This window comes from Polypterus senegalus, chromosome 3, assembly GCF_016835505.1.
Source record: "Polypterus senegalus isolate Bchr_013 chromosome 3, ASM1683550v1, whole genome shotgun sequence".
Classification (NCBI taxonomy): Eukaryota; Metazoa; Chordata; class Cladistia; order Polypteriformes; family Polypteridae; genus Polypterus; species Polypterus senegalus.
Window position 1 is genome coordinate 40538038 of NC_053156.1, and position 22556 is coordinate 40560593.

The 22556-nt window shown below is 37.9% G+C and overlaps 1 protein-coding gene across 1 annotated transcript in view; it reads left to right on the top strand.

Moving 5' to 3' along the window:
• Window positions 1–331: 331 nt before the first annotated feature.
• Window positions 332–22556, top strand: part of si:dkey-19b23.7 — a 35420-nt gene continuing 13195 nt past the window's right edge. Inside the window, exons 1-4 of the mRNA XM_039747014.1 lie at window positions 332–597; window positions 14387–14458; window positions 15376–15447; window positions 15920–16053. Of these exons, the coding sequence (XP_039602948.1) occupies window positions 583–597; window positions 14387–14458; window positions 15376–15447; window positions 15920–16053 (293 nt within the window). The 5' untranslated portion in view covers window positions 332–582. The remainder of the gene's footprint in view (window positions 598–14386; window positions 14459–15375; window positions 15448–15919; window positions 16054–22556) is intronic.

Sequence of the window (22556 nt, forward strand, 5' to 3'; positions counted from 1 at the left end):
GACAACTTTTATATGATGCGTGATTTTCAGCTGGTTAGAAATCTCACTTTAACGAATGTATGCATTTTAACTTAAATTAGTTCTTTTATGGGCGCCCACTATTTTATTTTTCTCACATATGACCAAGAAAATCTTAGTACAAGAAAAATATATATATTTTACTTTTTATCGCATTTTTAAAGAAATTCGTGTCAGTTAAAAAAATCATGCCATATATGATATCTATCATATATATATATATATATATATATATATATATATATATATATATATATATATATATATATATATTTTCCCTAGTCGGTTCGCTTTCCAGCAGGTGGATGTGATGATGAAGACTTCAGCATCTTCCCGCCCATCGCGCAGTCGTCGTACGCCGGCAAGCTTCTGTCAGACAGGCACGTTATTTTTCGTTTTTATTATTTTGTGTTTTTAAAGCACCCTGCTTCATACAGCAAAAAATCCGGCGAGGAGCCCAGTTAAAGTCAGTAGGATTTTTCGTAGAGTGCGTGTCTCACTCGGGGATGGGAGAAGAATACGACATCCACGCTCCGCCTGTCTTGACTACAGCAGCGCCCGAAAATGAGCTCCGTCACCGTAAGTGCCTGACAGCTTTTCTCTTTCAAAAATCACACTTCATATTTCGAAGGGGTGAAGTGGGCGGGTCTTCAGACCTACCCAAATAATAACTCAACCCATTTGAACTCGGCTATAAACAAGAGCACTTGCCTTCTGATTAGGCCGCGGTCACGACACCGATAGAGACGGCAAGGCGATGACGCCCCCATATCTTGGCAGCCCGCCGCCTGTCTTTTCTCCTGACAGATTTCGGTGAACCTCCAGTGCTGCGACATGAACAATAAGCAATTTGGGTTAAGTGGACTCGTGGCAAATGTGAACATCTAAATTAATACAAATGACCATGTTTTAAAAATAGAACAACTATCGTAATGAAGTGTCAATTGTATTCTGTTCCCATGGTGGCCACTGCTGCCACTGTGGAGTTTTCATGTTCTTATCGCGTGGGTTTCGTGGTTATAAAGTACAAATTGCCATATAATGTTTTTTTCCCGATTCAAAAAAGTGGGTGGTTGCATGCACTGACACATATACTGAGACCGCAAAACCGGATTAAGTGGGCAACTAATGTATGGAAGAATGGATAGATACAGAAATGTTGCATAGTGCAGTATGGTGGCACAGTGACTAGCAGCTCCACAGCGTGGGGTTTATAGTTTTTTTTCCAGCGTATGTTTGTCTTTATATTTAATTGTTCTTCCACTGTCCAGTGATATGCGTTAGGTTGACTGGCAACTCCAGATTTCCCCGTTTTGTCGTTTCAGTGGCTTGGATTTGATTCCCATACCCAGTCATTTTCTGTGTGAAGTTAGAATTGTTTCCTCATTCTATACGTGGGTGTGTGTGTGTTTACGTATATTTTGTATTTCTGTAGCAGCCCAGTTACATTTGTTACATTGATTGGTAACTCCAGATTTGCTTACTTATCATTTCAGTGACTTGTGTTTGATTCCCATTCTCAGTCATTGTCTGTATGGAGTTTGACTTTTCTCTCTTTCTATATGTGTTTTTTTATTTTTATTTTTTTATATTTCATTTTCCTGCAACAGCCCAGTTTTGTTTGTTACATTGATTGGTGACTACAAATTTGCTTCCTCGTTATTTCAGTGGCTTGGGTTTGATTTTAATACCCAATCATCTAGTTATCGTTTGTGTGGAGATAGATTGTTTTTTCTCTATCTGTATGTGTGTGTGGTTGTTCTTTTTTTATTCACTAGGGGGCTCTGCCCCCTGCTTGCTTCGGTTGCCAACCCCTGGATTTTGCAGATCTGCCGCTCGTGTATGCGGAAGCTGATGTACAATTTAAACAGATTTTTATTTTCTTGGGAATTCTTACATATGCATAATAGAACTAAATATTTTACATTACACCGAGTAATTAAAAATAGTAACAAATAGTAAAACGTTATATATTGAAATAAAATTATGTTTCATGTTGCCTTATACGTTTTCGTTCTGTTTGGCTTTGAAATTAACCTGCAAATACTTTTTAAACTTACAATTTTACTGTAAAAGTTCAGTAAAAATAATATTTGGAATTACATTTTTGTCAATATCGCATTGAATTTTGATTTCGTGTTTGGACTTACGTCGTGACAACGCAATGTTAAACTGCCTGTGAGTGAATATTGTTTCTTTCTCTCAAATAAATAAACCAACTTTTTTGAATGTTTGTCCCTGTGATTTGTAAATTGTCATAGCAAAAGCTATTCTCATTGGAAACTGTAAACGTTTTAATATACTTATTATGTCTTGTATTTTTCTTTTCTTCACTATGTAAAGCACTTTGAGCTACTTTTTGTATGAAAATGTGCTATACAAATAAATGCTGTTGTTGTTGTAATACGAATGGCATATCAAGATCTTCTTTGGTGTCTAATGTTATTCGCGGAATATGTACTACTTTACCTTTCTTGTCACCTGTTAAAACAATCTACAAGTCTCAGACTTAAACTTTAAAGCCAAACAATATCTACATACTTCTGTCATATCACCTATCTCTTCTCTGTTCCATTATTTCACTGAGTAATAGTTTCCATTTGTTAGTACTAATGGGGTCTTTATTATCAGTTTTTTAAGACTTTTGAATTTTACTACTTTCATAATCTGTAACTTTTTCTGCATGTGTATCATGCCAATATTTTTTTGAGACTTTCGAATTCCACTGCTTTCATAATCTCTAACCTGCTCTGCATGTGTAATGTGCAAACGTTTTTAAACGTCTTTACAACATTCTACTTTGTCATCTACTCTTTATCTTTTATTTCTGACCCCGCTTGGACCTGCTAGGTTTTCAATTCCACTTGGTCCAGTCTTATTACTTTCCTTCTTTTCCGAATTTTTTGAATTCTTTTTTCTCCAACGTTTTTGGGCCTTTTTTTGATGCGCTGCCTTTTCTTCTTTCAGTAGTTGACGTGTCATCTAGAATGTATAAAATTATTGTCCAGAAAAGGACTACAACGAATGAAACAAATAGATTGTATGTATAAAAATACAGTCCAGAAAAGCTTCTTTAAAGGATGAAACTGGGGACTTCTCATAAACGACTTAAACTGAGGAAAGCATAAAAATGTATAATCGCTGAGAGTGCAGGAAGTGTTTCTGACAAAAGCACTCACACGAATGAGAGATGAGAGGACCGTGGGTGTGGCCGTTAACCTGAAATGGTTGAGAAGAGGACGGGACTTGAACAAATCTCTTGGCAAAAGCTTGTCTCATCTCAAGATTTTCTTTTATAATAGAGAGATATTGTTTTTCTGCATCAGCCTAGTGAAGTTTGATGCATTGATTAGTGATTTCAGATTTGTTTCCTCGTTGTTTCTGTGGCTTGGGTGTGAGCCCCATTGCCAGTCATTGTATGTGTCAAGTTTTTTTTTTTAATTTATTGTTTCATTTTTCTGTAATAGCCCAGTTTAGTTTGTTACACTGATTGCTGATTTACTCCCATGTAGTTTCAGATTCCAGTCATTGTTTGTGATTGTAGAATTTCTATTCTATTCTCTTTCTATAGGTCCTTCTAGTATGTTGTTTTTCTGCATTGGCCCAGTGAATTTTGTTACAGTGACTGGTGACTCCAGATTTACATTTCATGCGTAAGAGGCAGGTGGCAAGGTGGATTGTACTGCTACCTAGTGGTGGGTCTGATATTGCCTTGTTCCCGAAGCCACCAGTGTGTTGTCATTCAAATGCAATTTTTTACTTTCATTGGTCTTCAGAGTTACCCAAATAATAACTCAACCCCTTTAAAATTTGCTATAAAAACGGATTTGACTCGCAGTCACGATATTGCAAAATTGTAAAAACTGCCGTCTTGCCAACCTGTCACAGATCTTTGTTTCTGACACACATGACACATGAGGTAGTGTAAACTGTCAGGTTCAGATTTTTGGAGGGGTTAGCTCTCAGTTTGGGGAATCTTCAGTGTTGTGACATGGACAATATGAAATATGAGTTAAATGTACCTGTTCAAATCATATGGGGGTGCCCCTCATAAGCTGGTGTTTGGTCTTGTGAGCTGTCATTCAAGACCACAACTTCCAAATGTTCTAAGTATATAATTAATACAAATGACAATATTTTTAAAATGGATATCTCTTGAACTTTGTTCCCAGGGTGGTCACCATTGCCTCTGTGAAGTTTTTGTGTTCTTCTAACATGAGGTTTTTGGTTATAAAGCAAAAAATGTTTTGTTTTTGTCATGAAATAGCATGTATGTGTATACTCAGATTGATACATGTAAGCACTGGTATACTGAAACCCCATAACTGAAAAAGTAGGTTGAAAATGGATCAAAGAATGGATTGATGGATATAAATATATCAGTTTGGGTAGTATGGTGAAACAGTGACTAGCAGCTCCACAGTATGGATTTTGCAGTTTATCCCTGTGTGTTGAGTGTTTTTCTTGCTTTTTAGTTTTCCTCCCACAATCCAGTGATACACATAAAGTTGATTGGTGACTAGTTTATGTGGTGGTTTATGTGTGGGTGGCATGGCAATTAGTACTGCACCCGCATTGTTTCAGTGGCTTGGGTTTGATTCCCATACCCAGTCATTGTTAGTGAGGGGTTAGAATTTCCTCTCTTTGTACATGTTTTTTTTTTCTTAGTATTTTTTTTTAAACCCAGTGAGTTTTTTAGGTTGTTTGTGACACCAGATTTGCTTTAGGTGTATGAGTGTCTGTGGTGCGCTGGTGCCTTGCCCAGGGTTTGTTTCCTGCCTTGCGCCCACTGTTGGCTGGGATTGGCTCCAGCAGACCCACGTGACCCTGTGGTAAGATATAGCGGGTTGGATGATGGATGGATGGATGTATGAGTGTGCAGGTGACAAGATGGTTAGCACTGCTGCCTCACAGTGTGTCTGATATTGTTCCTTTGGTTACAGAAGCCACGTCAATGTTGTCATTCTAATACAATTGTTCACTTTCAATGAAGCAGATTTAAAGCTGACCTCTGACATCTGAGTTAAGTTTACTTACAAAGTGCTGCAAATAGAATGTAGTTCTTTTTACCCCATTTATTTTTAAGACAAGATAAAGTTAAACAAAAAATATAAAATACAAGAAAGATATTAAAGGAACCAAATCTAATTAAAGGCCAGAAAGGCAAGATGCATTTTCAGGCCAGGATTTAAAAATGGCCACAGTTGTTGCAAGACTGACATGAGCAGGGAGGGTTCTTGCAAAAATCACGCTCACCTTTAAGGTTTAGTTGGCCCTCAGCACCACTATGGAGTGTCTGATCAGAGAATCCAAATTCTGCTCTCTTATTTCCCACCTGCAGTTAGTAATGGGGTCTCCATATATTTTGCAATTAAAAGATGTAATTCAGAAACATAATGTTAACTTTGAATCAGATTTATTAACTAAACAATAAAATACTTCTATAATTATGTCATTCATTACATGTTTTAATGGTAAAATGACAGTTTACCTTTTTTCGCTTGCTTATGACACCTGCACTAGTGTTCCAACTGTTTTGTATCACTCAATAGGACTGATTATTTTTTATGAAGGTACCATTAAACTGATTTGAAAATATAACCAAGACATTAATAATGTTGCAAATGGCTATTATTATTTGAAATGACTGCTTTATAATTAATTTTTCAAATATGACTGCATAGCCCTGTTTTCAGCTATCATTCTTTCAGTGTTCTAATGGTCAACTCCCTTAACTTATCCTTAATTAGTCACGTATAAATGCTAATCAGTTATTAGAGAAACCTTTTTACTTGTATCAGCACTGCTGAAATCTGTTATTCTGTTCTATAAAACAGCTCAATTGTCGTTCCATGGCTTGCAAGGTACTGGCATTCGTAAAGTTCATTTTTGAGTTCAGAAATGAACAAAACAAAACAGCTTTCTTAAGAAACATGCCAGTCTGTTGTCCCATCCATCCATTATCCAACCCGCTATATCCTAACTACAGGGTCATGAGTGTCTGCTAGAGCCAATCCCAGCCAACACAGGGTGCAAGGCAGGAAAAACCCTGGGCAGGATACCAGCCCACCGCAGGGCACACACACACCCACGACAATTGTAGATAGCCAATGCACATAAGCTGCTTGTCTTTAGACTGTGTGAGGAAACCCACGTAGACATGGGGAGAACATGCAAACTCCATATAGGGAGGACCCGGGAAGCGAACCCAGGTCTCCTTACTGCAAGGCAGCAGTGCTACCACTGCGCCACCGTGCCGTCCCAGTCTGTTGTTGTTCTGCAAAATTAAAATGATTTAATGTGACAGACTTGTCTAAAATTAAAACCTTCTACAAAGGTGTCTGTAGCTATCTTCAGAGAAGGGGGTAAACTGTACCTAACTGGGATAGAAAAAGAAGAGGAAGTCCCAGATGCACAATGACATAAGTTAAGGACAGCAGAGTGTGTAGACTGAGAAACAAACATCGTACAAGTACCAAGTTCACTTCTTCCTTAAATACTCGCCAAATTCACTGCCACCTGCAACAGTAAAAAGAAAAAAATAGCATATTTATATTATGAAACTTTTGTTGGCAAGTGTATATTTATTTGAGTAGATTCCTTCACTTATTAAGGTTCTGAACAATAGCTGTATTTTTTTAAACCAGTAGCCAGTCATTCAACAGCAGACATATCAGAAAGTAGCTCCATTAACAAAATATTATAAAAAACAATTGGAATTGTGAAAGCAAGTTCAAACATCACACAAAACATTTTGAAAAGAAACATTTCCAAAAGCACAAGTTCTGTATAAGACATTATTTCTAGAATTTGCCAAAAGGTCGAGAAAACACGATCAGTATTTGAATGTGTCAGTAAAGTTCAGTGATTATTGAACTTATGCATAAACTAGATACTTACTGGTGCTGCCACATATCAGAACAGTATAGAAGTATGGAGTTCACTTTTCAGTACGCATTACTCAACTATGACAGACGACTGACATTTTTATAGTACTTGTGGATTTTCAGCTGGCTACTCTGACTTTCCTCCCTCGTTCCCAAAGATGAGCAAGTAAAGTTAATTGGCTAATCCAAATTGGCCCTTTTTTATTGTGAATGTTGGTGTGCTGTGTGATGGACTGGAGTTCTATTCCTTCCTTGTACAGTACTCATTGCTGCTGGAATAAACTCTCTCCCCTTGCAATCCGAAATTGGATTACGCAGGTTTGAAAATTTTACTATGTTTTTGATACACTTTCTAGTGTTATTTAACATGCCTGTTCAATATTTTGTTTTAAAAAAAATACAAACATGCCATGGAGTTCTTGCTGATCTGTAAGCAAATGTAAGCCTGGCAGTTATAAATGTTTGCATTTAAAAAATGTTCTTAATGTCCCTGAAAATTCTCTGTAACTAGGTATACTTATTTGTGGAAGGGAGATGAAAGGAGCAGTATTAAGCACATAAAAATATGTATAGTGTGTAAAACTAAAAAAATGCCTTATACAGTAGATAGGCCAACATAATGAAAATTGACAGGAAAATATTAACCTTTTTTCATTTAGTAATAAAACAAAAAAACAAATACTGCAAAATCTATAGCATTTTTGGTAAATTATATTTAATGATAGACAAAAACACTTTTGGGGTACTTAATCAAGTCTTCTCTATAAAACATATACAGCTTTAAATTGTTCAGGTGAAAAAAATATAACAGTCTCCTGTTTTAATCCACTTTAGGGTTACATGGACATTGGGTTCAGTCATAGCAGCATGTAAGGCATGAAACCAACCAGTTCCTGATCCCCACCTTCACAATGGGCCACTAATGAATTTCCAGTTAACGTAATCTGTGCATGCTTTGAGTTTTGTAAGGAAAACTGGAGAGGAAAAAAAAAGAAAAACATAACTTGAGTGAATATTATATACATAGGTAAAATATTTTACAATATTGAACATTTCAGATGCAGAAGACAACAAGCAAGTGGGCTCACTACAGTATGTTGTATTCTTATAGGACAATAGGAGTTGGCTTCTGAATTAGAGGTTCATTTAGGGGTAAACCAGCAACCTGTTGTGGTCCCAGAAGCTAGTCTGACTTTTCCAAAAATGTATTAAATGTTTGTCTTTACACCTTAAATTAAGTACTACTAAAGTAAATGCATAATTTCCACTATCTCTCAACATTTCTGTGCGATTCTGAATGGGTTTTTATGGTGCTGTGACGAAAGCTTAAAGAGGGACAAAAGCTTTTTTAAATTAGATGAAGACTAATAATTTAGGTCTCCTAATAATTTTTTTCTTATGATCTTAATAATTTTTACTGTAGTCAGTGGGATACTGAACTGTGGTTTGTGAGCAGTTTTCTTCAGAAAGCTTTTATTTGGGTTTGATAAATGTATAATTGCTTGTGGCATGGAAAACGTATTCTTGGTTTACCTTTTGGAATTATTAGTCATACATTGTTCAGAGACTGAAATTATTGTACGTTTGTGGTAATTATCATACTTCTCAGTATCCAAAACCAAAGATAATTTGACACACTTACGCACAAGAAGTGAGACATTGTGATCTGTAATGTTTTATAGGTGAATAAAATCACTACTAGTTGCAGTGTTGTTGGTTAAAACAGCAGGATGAGTGGCAGAGAGTTATATTTTTAGATAATCTGTTCAACTGCAATCCCAAAAATTTGCTGGCACAAAAAAAAGTCATAAAATGCTAGACATGCCAGAAATGCCATGGAATGTTTTTATTTGTCTGTCTGGTTGTGGTTTTGATAATGGGGAGAAGAATAACATTAGTTATAAAACAGATGGAGAGACAGACACACAGGCACTTATCCTTTTATTAAGGTAATGCAAAGCTGGCTGACTCACTCACTCACTCACTCAATCACTATCTCACTCATTTACAAACAAAAACACTATTTCCCATTTAGTTAAAAAGCTGAAATTTGTCAGGATAGTACATGTAGGGCTGTAGGTGTCCACCAAGAAAGAACATTTTGGAAATTTGTGGGTAACCCCCCCAAAATAAATACTCAAAAATCTCAAAAGGCATTGACTGATCTAATTGAAACTTGGTGACATTGTGCATGTTCTTTTTAGTTGTCGATATTTGTTGGTGAAAAAGTTGTAGTGAGTGGGGTATTCAGCACATCATATTTTGCCTCAGCTGTAATCACGCTGAGGTAGGGGATGTGCAGTTCATTTAAATGAATGATATAAACAGAACAGCGCCACTGTATAAGCTCAGGCTGTAATCGCAAAGAGAAATGGGTCAGGCAGTGAGTGGAGAATGGCATCTGCCATACATAGGAAAAAGAGTTGAGGTGGCAAACTACGTGGAAAATGAGATGTAAAATGGATGAAGAAAAGTTATTTGAAATGAAGACGTGGTTCGTCTACTTGGTTACATGTGATGCTCCCTATTCTGACACAGGAACGACAATATCTATTAGCCAGTGCGTTTCTCCAGAGGAGTTCATCAGCACTCACAAACTTAAAATAAGAGCATCTGGTAAAAACTGCTGCTTTTTTTTTTCCTCAGCTACTTTGGGCTAATAATTTTATTGTCTCGCTAGATTACAGTGTTTATTTTAGAGTTTTTACTATTGTTTAACCTAGGATTGTGTTTAGACATGTTGCACTTTCCCCTGTATATTTTAATGTTGACCAGTGTATGTAGTGTTGACCTTTCTTTCTTTCTTTCTTTCTTTCTTTCTTTCTTTCTTTCTTTCTTTCTTTCTTTCTTTGATTGTTTTTTGTAATAATTGTTGTTGTGTAATAAAGTGTATCTTTAAAAATCTTCTTTCTTTCTACATAAAAAAATCTGTTTTAATAAGTTTGAGCTTAGAGTTAGAGCTTTGACTTGAACCCAATTAAATATCTCTGTAGAAGCCTGAAAATAAATGTCCACTGATGGCCTCTATACACCTGATAGTACTTGAGAGGATCTGCAGAAAAGAATAGCTGAACATCCCCAAATCCAGGTGTCCAAAGCTTATTGGGTCATAACTGTAGTACATGCTGACATTATCCATTCTGATCTGCCTGGAAGTGCCTAGTTTAGCAAGCCAGGGCCAGACACTCTAAATGTCAGCTAGAAGGTCTCAGTTTCTATGATGGGAGCACTCTGTGGAATTTAGGCCTCTGCACCTTACCTGGTCTGCAATTGGTCCTTTTATCAGATAACACTAGAGACAACTTTAAAAGGGACCACCTGGATATCCAAGTTTGAAGAAAGAGCCATAATTGAACTAGTGACAGCCTTCATTGGCAGAACATTGCACCAGTTGTGCAAGAAACCAATGGCAAGATGTCCACTCCTACACTTAAAAAAAACCTTTCATAGCCCAATTCATTGCTTCCTGTATCAGCTCACTGCTTCCGACCTAGGCATAACTTTGGCTGTCCATACGTAACAAAGATTAGAGCATATCTTTCTATTACAAATGGTAACCCGTCTTGGACTGGAAAAATGGAAGACAGTCCGTAAAAGGAGTTGGGTGAGGGGTGCCATTAATCCAAACCCTGCTAATATAGCAAATGCTCAAGCCAAGGAAGACTGTACATAAGACAACTCATTTGTTTTGCTAAAATTGGTAACAGAGTAATCACCAGTTGCCCAGAATATGTGATTTTGCTAGCAACAAGAGGACTGACATGGTGTGTTTGAAACTGAAAAGAATGGTGTAATAAACAAAAAATATCCAGAGAGTAGCAGTTCTGTGAGTGAAAATGCCCTATTGTTGGGAAAGGTTAGGAAATAACCAGAATTATTCAAACAAACGAACAAGCCTCAAATGCTCAGATAACAACCCTTTACAACAGTGTCATACAGAATGGCATCTCTGAATGCATGGCATGTTGGACCATAAAGTGGATGGGCAACAGCTGAAAAAGACCATGTTGGTTTTCACTCCTGTCAGCCAAGAAAATGAAGATCGGGCTACAAGGGGCATGTGATACATGGACAACTGAAGATCTGAAGAAATTTTGTCTGCTTTGACAAATCTTATATTTTGCTGTAACATGCAGATGATAGGGTCATAATTTGTTGTAAATTAATCAAAGCTATAATTTGTTGTGTCAATGGTATATCCTGGTGGTTATAGTGTTATAATGTGTGGAATGTTGTCTTGGCACACATCAATCCTCCTAATACCCTTAAAGCACACTGTCAGCAAAAATGCTTAGGTATACTATGACATTCAAAATACATTCAGTCGATATTATTTCATTGCTAAAGTCCACTGTTGTTCAAATGACTAACAGCAGGGAAACTGCAGCCTGTCACAAAGCGTGTGCCATCTCAGTCTGGTTCCATGAACATAACAGTGACTTCTGTTTACTCCAATGATCTACGCAATCTTCAGGTCTAAATCAATTACAGCACCTGTGATTAGATGGAATGGGTTTACAGTGAGAATGTGTGGCTGAAACTGTTGGAACTATGTGATGTTATCAGGTTGGCATGGACTAAAATTGCTTAAAAAATATGTAATAAGCTCCTAATTGCACCCATAACTAATTTGGGTCCTACACAGTACAGTACTAGATTGCTAGACTTAATAAAGTGTCCATTTTGTATATACAGTACAGGTAAAATTATGTTACGATAGATAGATACTTTATTAATCCTAAGGGGAAATTCACATAATCCAGCAGCAGTATACTGATACAAAAAAAAATATATTAAATTAAATAGTAATAAAAAAGCATGTAAAAGCAGACAATAACTTTGAGTAATGTTAGCATTTACTCCCCCAGATGGAATTGAAGAGTCGCATAGGGTGGGGGAGGAACGATCTCCTCAGTCTGTCAGTGGAGCAAGACAGTGACAAAAGTCTGTCACTGAAGCTACTCCTCTGCCTGGAAATGACACTGTTCAGTGGATGCAGTGGATTCTTCATGATTGACAGGAGTTTGCCTAATGCCCGTCGCCCTGCCACAGATGTTAAACTGTCCAACTTTACTTCTACAATAGAGCCTGCCTTCTTAAGAAGTTTGTCCAGGCGTGAGGCGTCTTTCATCATTATGCTGCCTCCCCAGCACACCACCGCATAGAAGAGGGCACTTGCAACAACCGTCTGGTAGAACATCAGCAGCATCTTATTGCAGATGTTGAAGGACGCCAACCTTCTAAGAAAGTATAGTCGGCTCTGACCTTTCTTGCATAGAGCATCAGTATTGGCAGTCCAGTCCAATTTGTCATCTAGCTGCACTCCCAGATATTTATAGGTCTGCACCCTCTGCACACAGTCTCCTCTGATGATCATGGGGTCCATGAGGGGCCTGGGCCTCCTAAAATCCACCACCAGCTCCTTGGTCTTGCTGGTGTTAAGGTGTAAGTGGTTTGAGTTGCACCATTTAACAAAGTCTTTGATTAGTTTCCTGTACTCCTCCTCCTGCCCACTCCTGATGCAGCCCACAATAGCAGTGTCATCAGCGAACTTTTGCACGTGGCAGGACTCCTAGGAGTCATATTGGAAGTCTGATGTATATAGATTGAACAGGGCCGGAGAAAGTACAGTCCCCTGCAGCGCCCCTGTGTTGCTGACCACAATGTCAGACCTGCAGTTCCCAAGACGCACATATTGAGGTCTGTCTGTAAGATAGTCCACTATCCATGCCACCAGGTGTGAGTCTACTCCCATCTCAGTCAGCTTGTCTCTAAGGAGCAGAGGTTGGATGGTGTTGTTAAATATCTTTACAACGAAATTTTCATTACAACGAAAAGTACATTCAGCAGATACTTTCATTACAATGAAGTGCCCAAAAGACCTTGAAATGCCTGAATGAATCACCCACAGAGCAGTTAGTTCTGTGGTCGCATCCTGCAAACAGAAACATCGTAATTTTTTTTTTCTTTCTTCGAACTTTCCTTGAACTGTTTTTTTGCTGTTTTTATTTTCGGTGGTTTTCAGTGATACCTTTTGCTTATTGCTCGTCAATATCTGAAAAACATCCACTGGAATTTAACTCAATGTCACCCTCCTATAGAAACGGCAGACAAGAAAAAACGATAACAGTTCATATTAGAAAAGAAAAAAAAGTTACATTTTCACAGTTCTCAATTGCAGAAAAAAGAAAAAAGACATTGCCAGTGAATTCGAAATTTCGCCATCGACACTGTCAACTTTCTTGAAAGACCGAGCAAAAAAAGAAGAAAAATCTCAGGTTGCAAACGTATGCAAAATGCTCCATTTGTAGATGTCGGGAAAGCTATTTTTATGTGGTTTAGTGATGCTCGTTTAAGAAACATTCCTGTTAATGCAGCACTCATTCAAGAAAATGTGAGGTTTCTAAACTCTCTTGGGACCTCCCCCAACTGGACAACACGCCGAAGAGCATCCCGAAGTGTGATCACTGCGTCTGTGGAAGACTGCTTATCCATTGCTGGGGCAACAGCAAGCTCACAACTCTGCTGTGGCTCTTCACCAAAGCAAACAGAAAAGTTCTCGATGGGTGATGCAAGGAAGATTGTAAATGCAGGGCATGGGATTACTTGGCTACTAACCTGGCCACCACCCTGCCTGTTTGCTGTGTCTGTGTATAGGAGAGTGGCAGATCACGCTACAATAAACAACAATGCTGTTCCTATTTCAAGCTGAATAAAGCTGGTTTTGCTGAAGTACTGAGACTTAGCCTCGTGTTTTGGGGTGCAAGACAGGAACTTATAGCGCAACCCCGATCTTTTAGGATTTGCTTCTGTGGCGCTTCACTGAAGCACTGTGAGCCTGTGGTTGCCCCAGCAACGGACAAACAGTCTTCCACAGACATGCTTTGGGATGCACTACAGCGTGCCGCTCCATTGGTTGGGGCGTGGGGGGATCCCAAAAGAGTTCAGAAACCTCACAATATGAAGAAGAAAAGGATGATTTGGCTTCTGATTGATAACTGTGCTGCCCAGAATATGCTTCCACATTTAGATAATGTTCGTGTTGAATTCCTCCCACCCAATTGCACAGCAGTGTTTCAGTCATTGGATCTGGGCATCATTCATGTCCTGAAAGTGTATTATCGCAAGGAAATGCTGAGAATAATTCTCATCAGCATAACTTGTAAACAGGAGAAGATTAAAATTAACACGAAAGAAGCTATTGAAATGATTGCAAACGACTGGGTGCAAGTTAAAGAAAGCACTACAGTATAGCAACAAATACAGAATCTCATTACAATGAAATTTTCAGTACAACAAAATATTTTCCAGGTACCTGGCAGTTCGTTGTAATAGAATTTTACATGTATATTTAGATTTTTTACAATTTTTTTGTATTTAAAACTGTAATGGCTAATGTCACCTTAATCTTAAAACACGTCAAATTGTTTTCATATTTACTTTATTTTAGATGTTCTAGTGTTCTTATTTTTGTATTGCAGGAGTTAGCCAAGGAGCAAAAAAAGAAGCTGCAACAGTTCCTTGCTGATATGGTGCTTTTGGGATCATTGCAGGTCAGTTGTGTACAGTTGTGTGTTGAACATGATGGCAAATAGGTTGAGACATTCCTGTAAATCATCTTGCACATATGAAGTTTGTTTTGTGAATTAATTGTTTCCGCCATTCAAATGTTAACATAATTTTGACTCACCCTGTATTTACAGTCCAGATTGAGTTCACTCAGCCTGGAAATTTAAATTGCTAGTGAACACTTGGCTGCCATGTGGCACATCCTGGGTTTCAGTCCTGTGTCAAGTTAAGTATGTTGTAGTTTTATTGTTATACCATTCATAACACCGTATTGCAGCATGAAGTAATACGAAATAACATTCCCCAGGACCATGGTACAGAAAATACATAAACACAGGACAAGTGCAAGACAGGTAAAGAACTATATTATACTATAAACATAATAGGTAAGTGAATAGATAGAAATAATTTGAAATAGATACAAAAATATCTAATTAATACAGAATTAACAAAAAACTATTAATAAAAAAAATAGTGATAAATGTAAGAAATGTACTTCATATAAATTCACTAAAAGGGGGAGAACTGAGGGCCGAGGGGCAGCACTGAGTTCAGAGTCTGGACAGGCAAGTGGTAGATGCTGTTGTAGAACCTGGCAGACCTTGTCCAGATGCAAGATACACTACCTTCTGTCAGATGGAAGTGGGATGAAGAGACTGTGAGAAGGATGGGAGTGGTCCTTCACAATGCTGCAATCTGGTTGCTTTCTCTGTTCTCTTTTTGTGTATGTTTTTTTTTTTTCTTGGTTACTTTGATTGCATTAATTGGCTGCTCCAAACTGGTCCCATATGATGCATGTTTTACTGCCAGAATCTGTCTTAATACCCCCATGATGATGAATTGGGTTTTATTTTGTTATGTTAGGTTATGTTTTGTCTTGACAATCATTTAATTTTTCTAGGGCTTTCGTTACTTTCAGCCTTGGTTGCGAGGAAGGGAGGAACTGTTGCTAACTATAGTTAATGAAGATGTGGTAAGCATATCGAGTTAAATAGAAAGAACTTTCTTTAGGCATTAATTGTCATAAATGAATCTTTAGTGTTAAAAGGAAACCAGAATTTTGCTTTTGTATTATTTAAATGCCTTAACTTAATAAGTCATTTATAACATTGTAAGTCAAAGGAATGTTTATGAAATTTGCATGTTGTTCACATATTTTTTGTAGGTTTCCTTCTGGATTTCATCTTACTTCCCCAAAAAAGTGAAAATTATCTTAACTGGCAATTATAGACAGGCAGTGTGTGAGTGTGAGTGTGTGCCCTGTAATGGACTGGTGCTATATCCAGGGCTTTTTCTTGCATTGTACCCAAAACATTCATGTAGCTTATCCTTTTAGTTCTCAACAGTTTTGGTGATTATACTGTAGATATGTCTTTCAAATTGTGATCTTAATAATGAAGTGTTTTTCACATACCTGACATTCTCTCATGTGTCTTTTTTGTTAGACTTGGCATTCTTCTGGTGTCCCTTGCACAGCTGCATCGTCTGTGACAAGTAGCAGCAGCAGCAGCACTGAGGGTGGTCAACTGTTTTTGGGGGAACTGTCTGATGAGGAGCAAGCCTTACTACTCTCAAACAGGTATGAAGAGAAGGAAGAATTACATAATCGGAAACCAGCTGGATTAAGCTTTGACTGCCTAAGGTTGAAAATCACATGCCAAAAAACAAAACAGGCAGTCGTAGTAACCTCATTATATTTGCGAAGTTTTATTAATTTTTTCCATAATCATCTATGAGATCATAGAGGAAGACAACTTTCCTGAGAAATGTAGGGAGCTTCTATTCCTTTCAGAGCTGCACACATTTGTATTTATTTATATTATTTAGTGAGGTTTTTAAATGGCACAGAACAGGGCACAGTCTTGCTGAAGATCTCAAAAAATGAAGAGAGAGACACAATGGCAGCAGGGGAGGTCCTGTTGAATCCAGTGTGACAGGGTAGGAGTGACTAGGAGAGTGGTAAGGTTTGTTACATACATCAAAAGAACAATAGAACAGCCTGAGAGGATTAAACTAATACTTCCACCAGAATTCCAGAGGATAGGAGACCCAGCACAGTGCAATGATTTTTGGAATTCTGACCAAAAGGGAAAATGAGTAGAGGGAAGTTGCAACATCTCTTGGTCAGCAGAGGGCACATAGTTTGAGAAGTAAGCCTTATGTGAGCATACTTTAGAGAAGGCAGCTGGGGAGTTACCATCCTTCAGAGGCCCAGTTATTTAAGGAAGACTCAGGGGTGCAGAGGCTTCTTGGAGCTTCTGGAAGGCATTCTAGTCTGGTGTCCCTGGAACAAATGAAGGGCAGCTTGTGACCCTAGATGTGCTTCCAGGGCTGGGCTAGAAGCAACATTAGACTCCTGTGTCACAGGCTTACTGAGTCTGACAATTGAATTTGTGCAGCAGTGGAGTGGGCAACCCAATTTGACAGACATGGATTTAAACTTGGAAATGTAAATAAAGTGGGGCAGCTAATCCCTCATTTGTGCAGTTCATTTTAACTAAAACACCTTCTTGCATAATGTGTCATTCTAAACTATGAGAACTTTTTGAAACACTTTACCCTGTTTAGATCAGTGGTTTTAATTTCTAAGTTATTAATATTTTACCCCATATTATTTGTGCTTGAACAAAGAATCAACTCACAAAATAAAACAGTATATATTCCCAGTTTTTCCAGATTCTTTTAATTTTTTTATTGAGTGCAGAATAAGTAAATCAAAATGTCTCTGTGGTTGAAAAGAGTTAAATTAAATTTTGGGATTAACTACTACAATTCTCCAGTAGCCAGTCTGAGTATGTCCACTGTAGAACAAGGAATAATAAAATAAAAAAAAATATAAAAAGTTCCTGAGGTTCTAGTGGCATCAAGTAGAGAAAAAAAAATCTCCAAAACCAAACTTGGAAGTTTGAAATGAAGTCACATAGTTAAGAGAAATATACGTAACTCAATTTACTTTAACTGAGTGCACTTTCAAGCACACTGTGCAGGTGGCAGTGGGAGGGAAAATCTATTATTATAATTGGCATAGGGCATTAGCTTTGTCCACATCCCCTTTCAGTAATTATTCCCAGATGTTTATTAACTGCAAAGTGAAGCATAATGTAATCTCATCTACATCTCCACTGCATCTGCTTTAATTGCACATGATGTAAGGAGGACTTTTAAACAAGTTAATGTCCATAAGGCATCTGATTCAAAGTGGTTTTTTTAATTGTAGTTCCCAATTAGCTGAGATCTTAAGTGACACCTTTAATATTTTGTTGAGAGAATCTGTGGACCCCGCCTGCTTCTAAAATACAATTATCCCTTTGCCTAAGAAAACAAAAATGGTCTGTCTGAATGACTGTAGACCTGTGACACTCACTCCAATTATAATGAATTGCTTTGAGGGACTAGTGCTAGGACACATCAAACAGAATGATCCAGATATTGACTGCCACCTCCACTTTACATATTGTCACAACTTTTCCGCAGAGGATGCCATATCTCTTATACCATTCTGGCACATCTGGATAAAACATATTCCAGAAACCTGTTTATAGACTATAGTTCAGTATTTAACACTGCTGTACCGTCAAAACTGATGACCAAACTCCTCAATTTTGGACCTAGTGCCACCATTTGCAATTTGATTTTTGACCTCCTAACCAACAAACTCAGCCATCATGTGCAGATAGACAGCATTACATACACCATGAAGACACTCAGCAGGGAATTATACTGAGCCTCCTTCTGTATTTTTTGTTCATCTCTGACTGGGGGAACAGACTGGGTGGTCTCCAACACCACCATTGTAGGCCTGATTACCAACAATGATGAGACAGTTTATAGGCAAGAATTTTACCTGTTGAAACAGTGCTACCAAGACAGAAATCTCACTCTAAAGGTAAGCAAAACCAAGGAGCTGATCATAGATTACAGGAAGCAGGAGCCAGACCACTCACCCATTTACATCAAATGCTGCTAAATGTGTGAATAGGTTGAACTTTCTTACAGTGATTATTGCAGATGAACTGAGTGGTCACAACTCATTTTGGTTATTGTCAAGAAGGCTTACCAATGCCTGTACTTCTAGAAAAAACATGAAAGCTCACATTCCTCCAGCTGTTCTCACAAACCTTCACAGGTGCACACTGGAGTCCAGCTTTTTCGGCTGTGTAGCCCCAGTTGTGGCACTTGTTTGCTTCAAACTCATAAAGCCCTGCAGAAGGTCGTGAAGGTGGCACAGAATATTACCAGCATTCACCTGCTATTCAGGATTAGATGCAACATGTCCTGCCTTAAAAAGGCAAACAGGAAAATTAAAGATCTCAACCATCCTGCATGGTCACTTTTCTTACCCATTCCTTCTGGCAAATGGTATAGGGCCATTGGCACTTGTACCAATCGATTCAAAGACAATTTCTGTCCACAATTAACAAATATTGTGACATAAAAACTATATATATAAAGGAATGTAATTATACTATGTGTGATATATACTTTGTACACATGGCTATAAACAATAATAATTCTCCTAGGTGAGTTGCATTATTTAAAAGATTTTATAGACAGTCAATGATAGTTTCATTCAGAAGAAGACATCTGAGAATGGGTCTATCATATGAGATGAGACATCAATTACAAAGCATAGTGACTATAAAAGAGCATTCTTGTGTTGGGCCTGAACCCAAAGAATGCCAATGAGGCCAAAGTATATAAAACAAAAATGGTTTATTATAATGAAAAAATAATAATAATAATAATAGAAGGTCTCCCCTGCGTGGAGTTTGCATGTTCTCCCCGTGTCTGCGTGGGTTTCCTCCGGGCGCTCCGGTTTCCTCCCACAATCCAAAGACATGCAGGTTAGGTGGATTGGCGATTCTAAATTGGCTCTAGTGTGTGCTTGGTGTGTGGGTGTGTTTGTGTGTGCCCTGCGGTGGGTTGGCACCCTGCCCAGGATTGGTTCCTGCCTTGTGCCCTGTGTTGGCTGGGATTGGCTCCAGCAGACCCCCGTAACCCTGTATCCGGATTCAGCGGGTTAGAAAATGGATGGATGGATGGATAATAGAAGGGTGCAAATTGAGCAAGGGAAAGGTGCTATATAAATACTATTTATTATTATTATTAATAATAATAATAATAATTGATAGACAAAAAATTATAGGTAAAACACTTTGAGTCCTCATAGGTTTTTACCTCTATATATTGGGAAGGGTGGAAGGTCTATTAGACATTACCTTAAATTTTCTCCTCTTGCTCACACATTCTACCTTCTACTCTTCCTCTGGCCTGTCTTCCATCTGCAAGTGCAGGGCTTCCCAAAATTAATCCTTGCAATTCTAAGTTTCCTAGATGTAAACCTAGAAGGAGGTATTAATCTTTGACATACAATAACTTCTAGGTAAAACCATATGCCACTTCCAGTGTTAGAAATAAAATAGAAACCCCGTGTGTCTGTCCTCCTAAGGGTCTTCCTAACAGACCTCAGGTGTCTCTGTAATTCTGACTCCCAAATCTCTCACAAAAGGCAACAACACCTCCAGGTAATCTGTCTGTTACAGTGTAGTGCATGAAACCATGTATAAATTCATGGGTGTTCCTATTGCCACATAATTTCTTGGAGAACCTGTACTCCGTGTCTTTTCATCCTGCAATATCCATTATCCATATCAAAGCCCCAGCAGAAATTTTCACCACAGCTTCATTCAATATATTGGGGCATATCATTCCCTGTTGGTGGTGGTTTTGGTTACCATATAAGACTGAATAGACTCCTGTCATTTGTCAACCTGTCCTGCATAATGCGAATTAAATGAACTGTAAAAATGTTAAGACAAAAAAAATGCATGTGTTTGATCATATTTTAATATTTTACATACACAAGGCCAATAATTAAAAAAATGTATTTACTAACATATATATGTATACATTACCATATATTCACTAAATGTTCCCTAAGTTATTGTCCATTTACAGTATTTAATTCTTAGTTTTCAAATAGGAATGGCCCAGTAATGTATGACAGCTTCAGAGACCTGTGTTCACATCCCACGTTTTACTTATTTGAAATGTGGAGTTTGTTTCCTTTGTTTATGTTTTCTTCTGATGTTTCATCCCAATCATGTGTATGGATGTGTGTGTGTCAGTGGATCCCATCCAGGGTTAGTTCCTGGTGTTGCTTGAATATGTCTGGGCAACCCCCATGTCCCTGAATTGGATAGAGAAGATCTCAAAATGTCATGTTATTTCATACATTTAAGAGCTTACCTATGAATCAGTTTTATTTGTCATTCAGAAGCAATAGGTTGTTTGTCAGAATTAATGCTTAATAATTGTTGAAAAAAAAAAAAAAACAGTCGTTACAGAACTAATGGAGAGGGCTACATTGCTGTTATGGCAGAGATGTAAGGAAATGTCGGAGGATCAATTAAACAGGAAGAAATCACCCTAGAAGATATTCTTAAACAAAATGCCTTGGGCATTTGAAATGTACAGTTTACGTATACCACCCCCAGTGCTGGCCATTCAGTCCCGTCTTCAAAACTGGGAGAACAGAACATCAAATAGTTCAAAATCAGCACAGCGAACTTTACTGCTCTCTGATCATTAAAAGAAATTATTTGAACTGCAGGAAAATGTCCTGTTGCTCTCAGTAAGGCATGTCAAATGTGTCTGAAGTTTTAGACAGGAAGAAACAAAGTTTAGGAAGTCTCAAGGCGGTGGGTGTAGACACTACTGCTTTGTGTAGATAGGGACACTGGCATGTCAAGAAACACATTTTTATATTTTTTGAAACAATAGACTTTAGGCAGTTCTTTTACTATGGAATGTGGGAACCAGCCTCAAAGTTCTCATACAATAAATTAACAAAACAGAAATGGGTCACAGAGTGTATTGCAGGAGAAAGCAGAACTGAAAAATATCAGAGTACTTGAACCTTGTGTGCTGCACATAAAAAGGAGCAGTTTCCCTAAAATCCCTTCTCATCTCAGTTCCTATCTGCTTTTCCTGGTGAGTGTTATTGGGATAACAGAAAGATGATTAGACCAGATCACTCTATCCTGATTAACAGTATTTAGCTCCTTCGGGGGAAATCCCCATGCAGATGACAGATGTAATACCCTCACCTTGTCCTGGGTCTAATTCCTTCAGGGTCATTCAGGATATCTCTCTTCTGGGGGTGCACAAATGGAATTCTCATTACATGCCTAAACCACCACAGATGGCTTCTCTTGATCTGGAGAGGCATATATTCTATTCTGAAGTTCTACTTTGAAAAATGTCACTTTATCATGGACAGTGTGCCCAGTATCTCAACATTGGAAACTTCGATGAATGGTGTTGTTTTGAACCTTGTGGTTTTGTTAGGGTTACCATTTACAAATTGCACAAAAAAGCCTGAAAACCTGAATGTAGCCATTATATGATACCATCATTCATAAGATAAAGGGTGATCTGCTTCCGTTCCAGCTTGGTGATATGCAAGGTTGAGGCAGATTTGGTTGTACTATAGTAAACTACACAAACTGGTTTTCCTAAAAAAATGTTAAATTACAGAAACTTTATAAATATATCTCTCTATTATAAAAGGAAATACTGGGACAAGACTTTCTTGGAGATAATTTCAAATCCCATGAGAGATTATTTCAGGTCCTGCGAGACGAGATTTTTGATAAGAGATTTTCACAATTCCCGTCCTTCTCTCAAACATTTACAACCATGCTCACGGTCCAGTCACTTCTCATTTGTGTGAATGCTATTTTCAGACACAGGTCCTGCGCTGTCAGCTCCCAAGCGGGGTCGGAAATAAAAGACAAAGAGTAAAAGACTCTTATAAAAAGGTTCAAAAACGTTGGCACGATACACATACAGAGCAGGTTAGAGATTATGAAAGTATTAAAATTCGAAAGTCTCAAAAAACTGATAGTAAAAATTGCATTAGCTCTAACAAATGGAAATTATTACTCGTGAAATAACGGAACAGCGAAAAGAGATTGAATATACAGTATGGACATATATGACATGACAGAAATATGTAGATATTGTTCGGCTTTAAACTTTAAGTCAGAGACTTGTAGATCAACTTAAAGTGTTGCCATC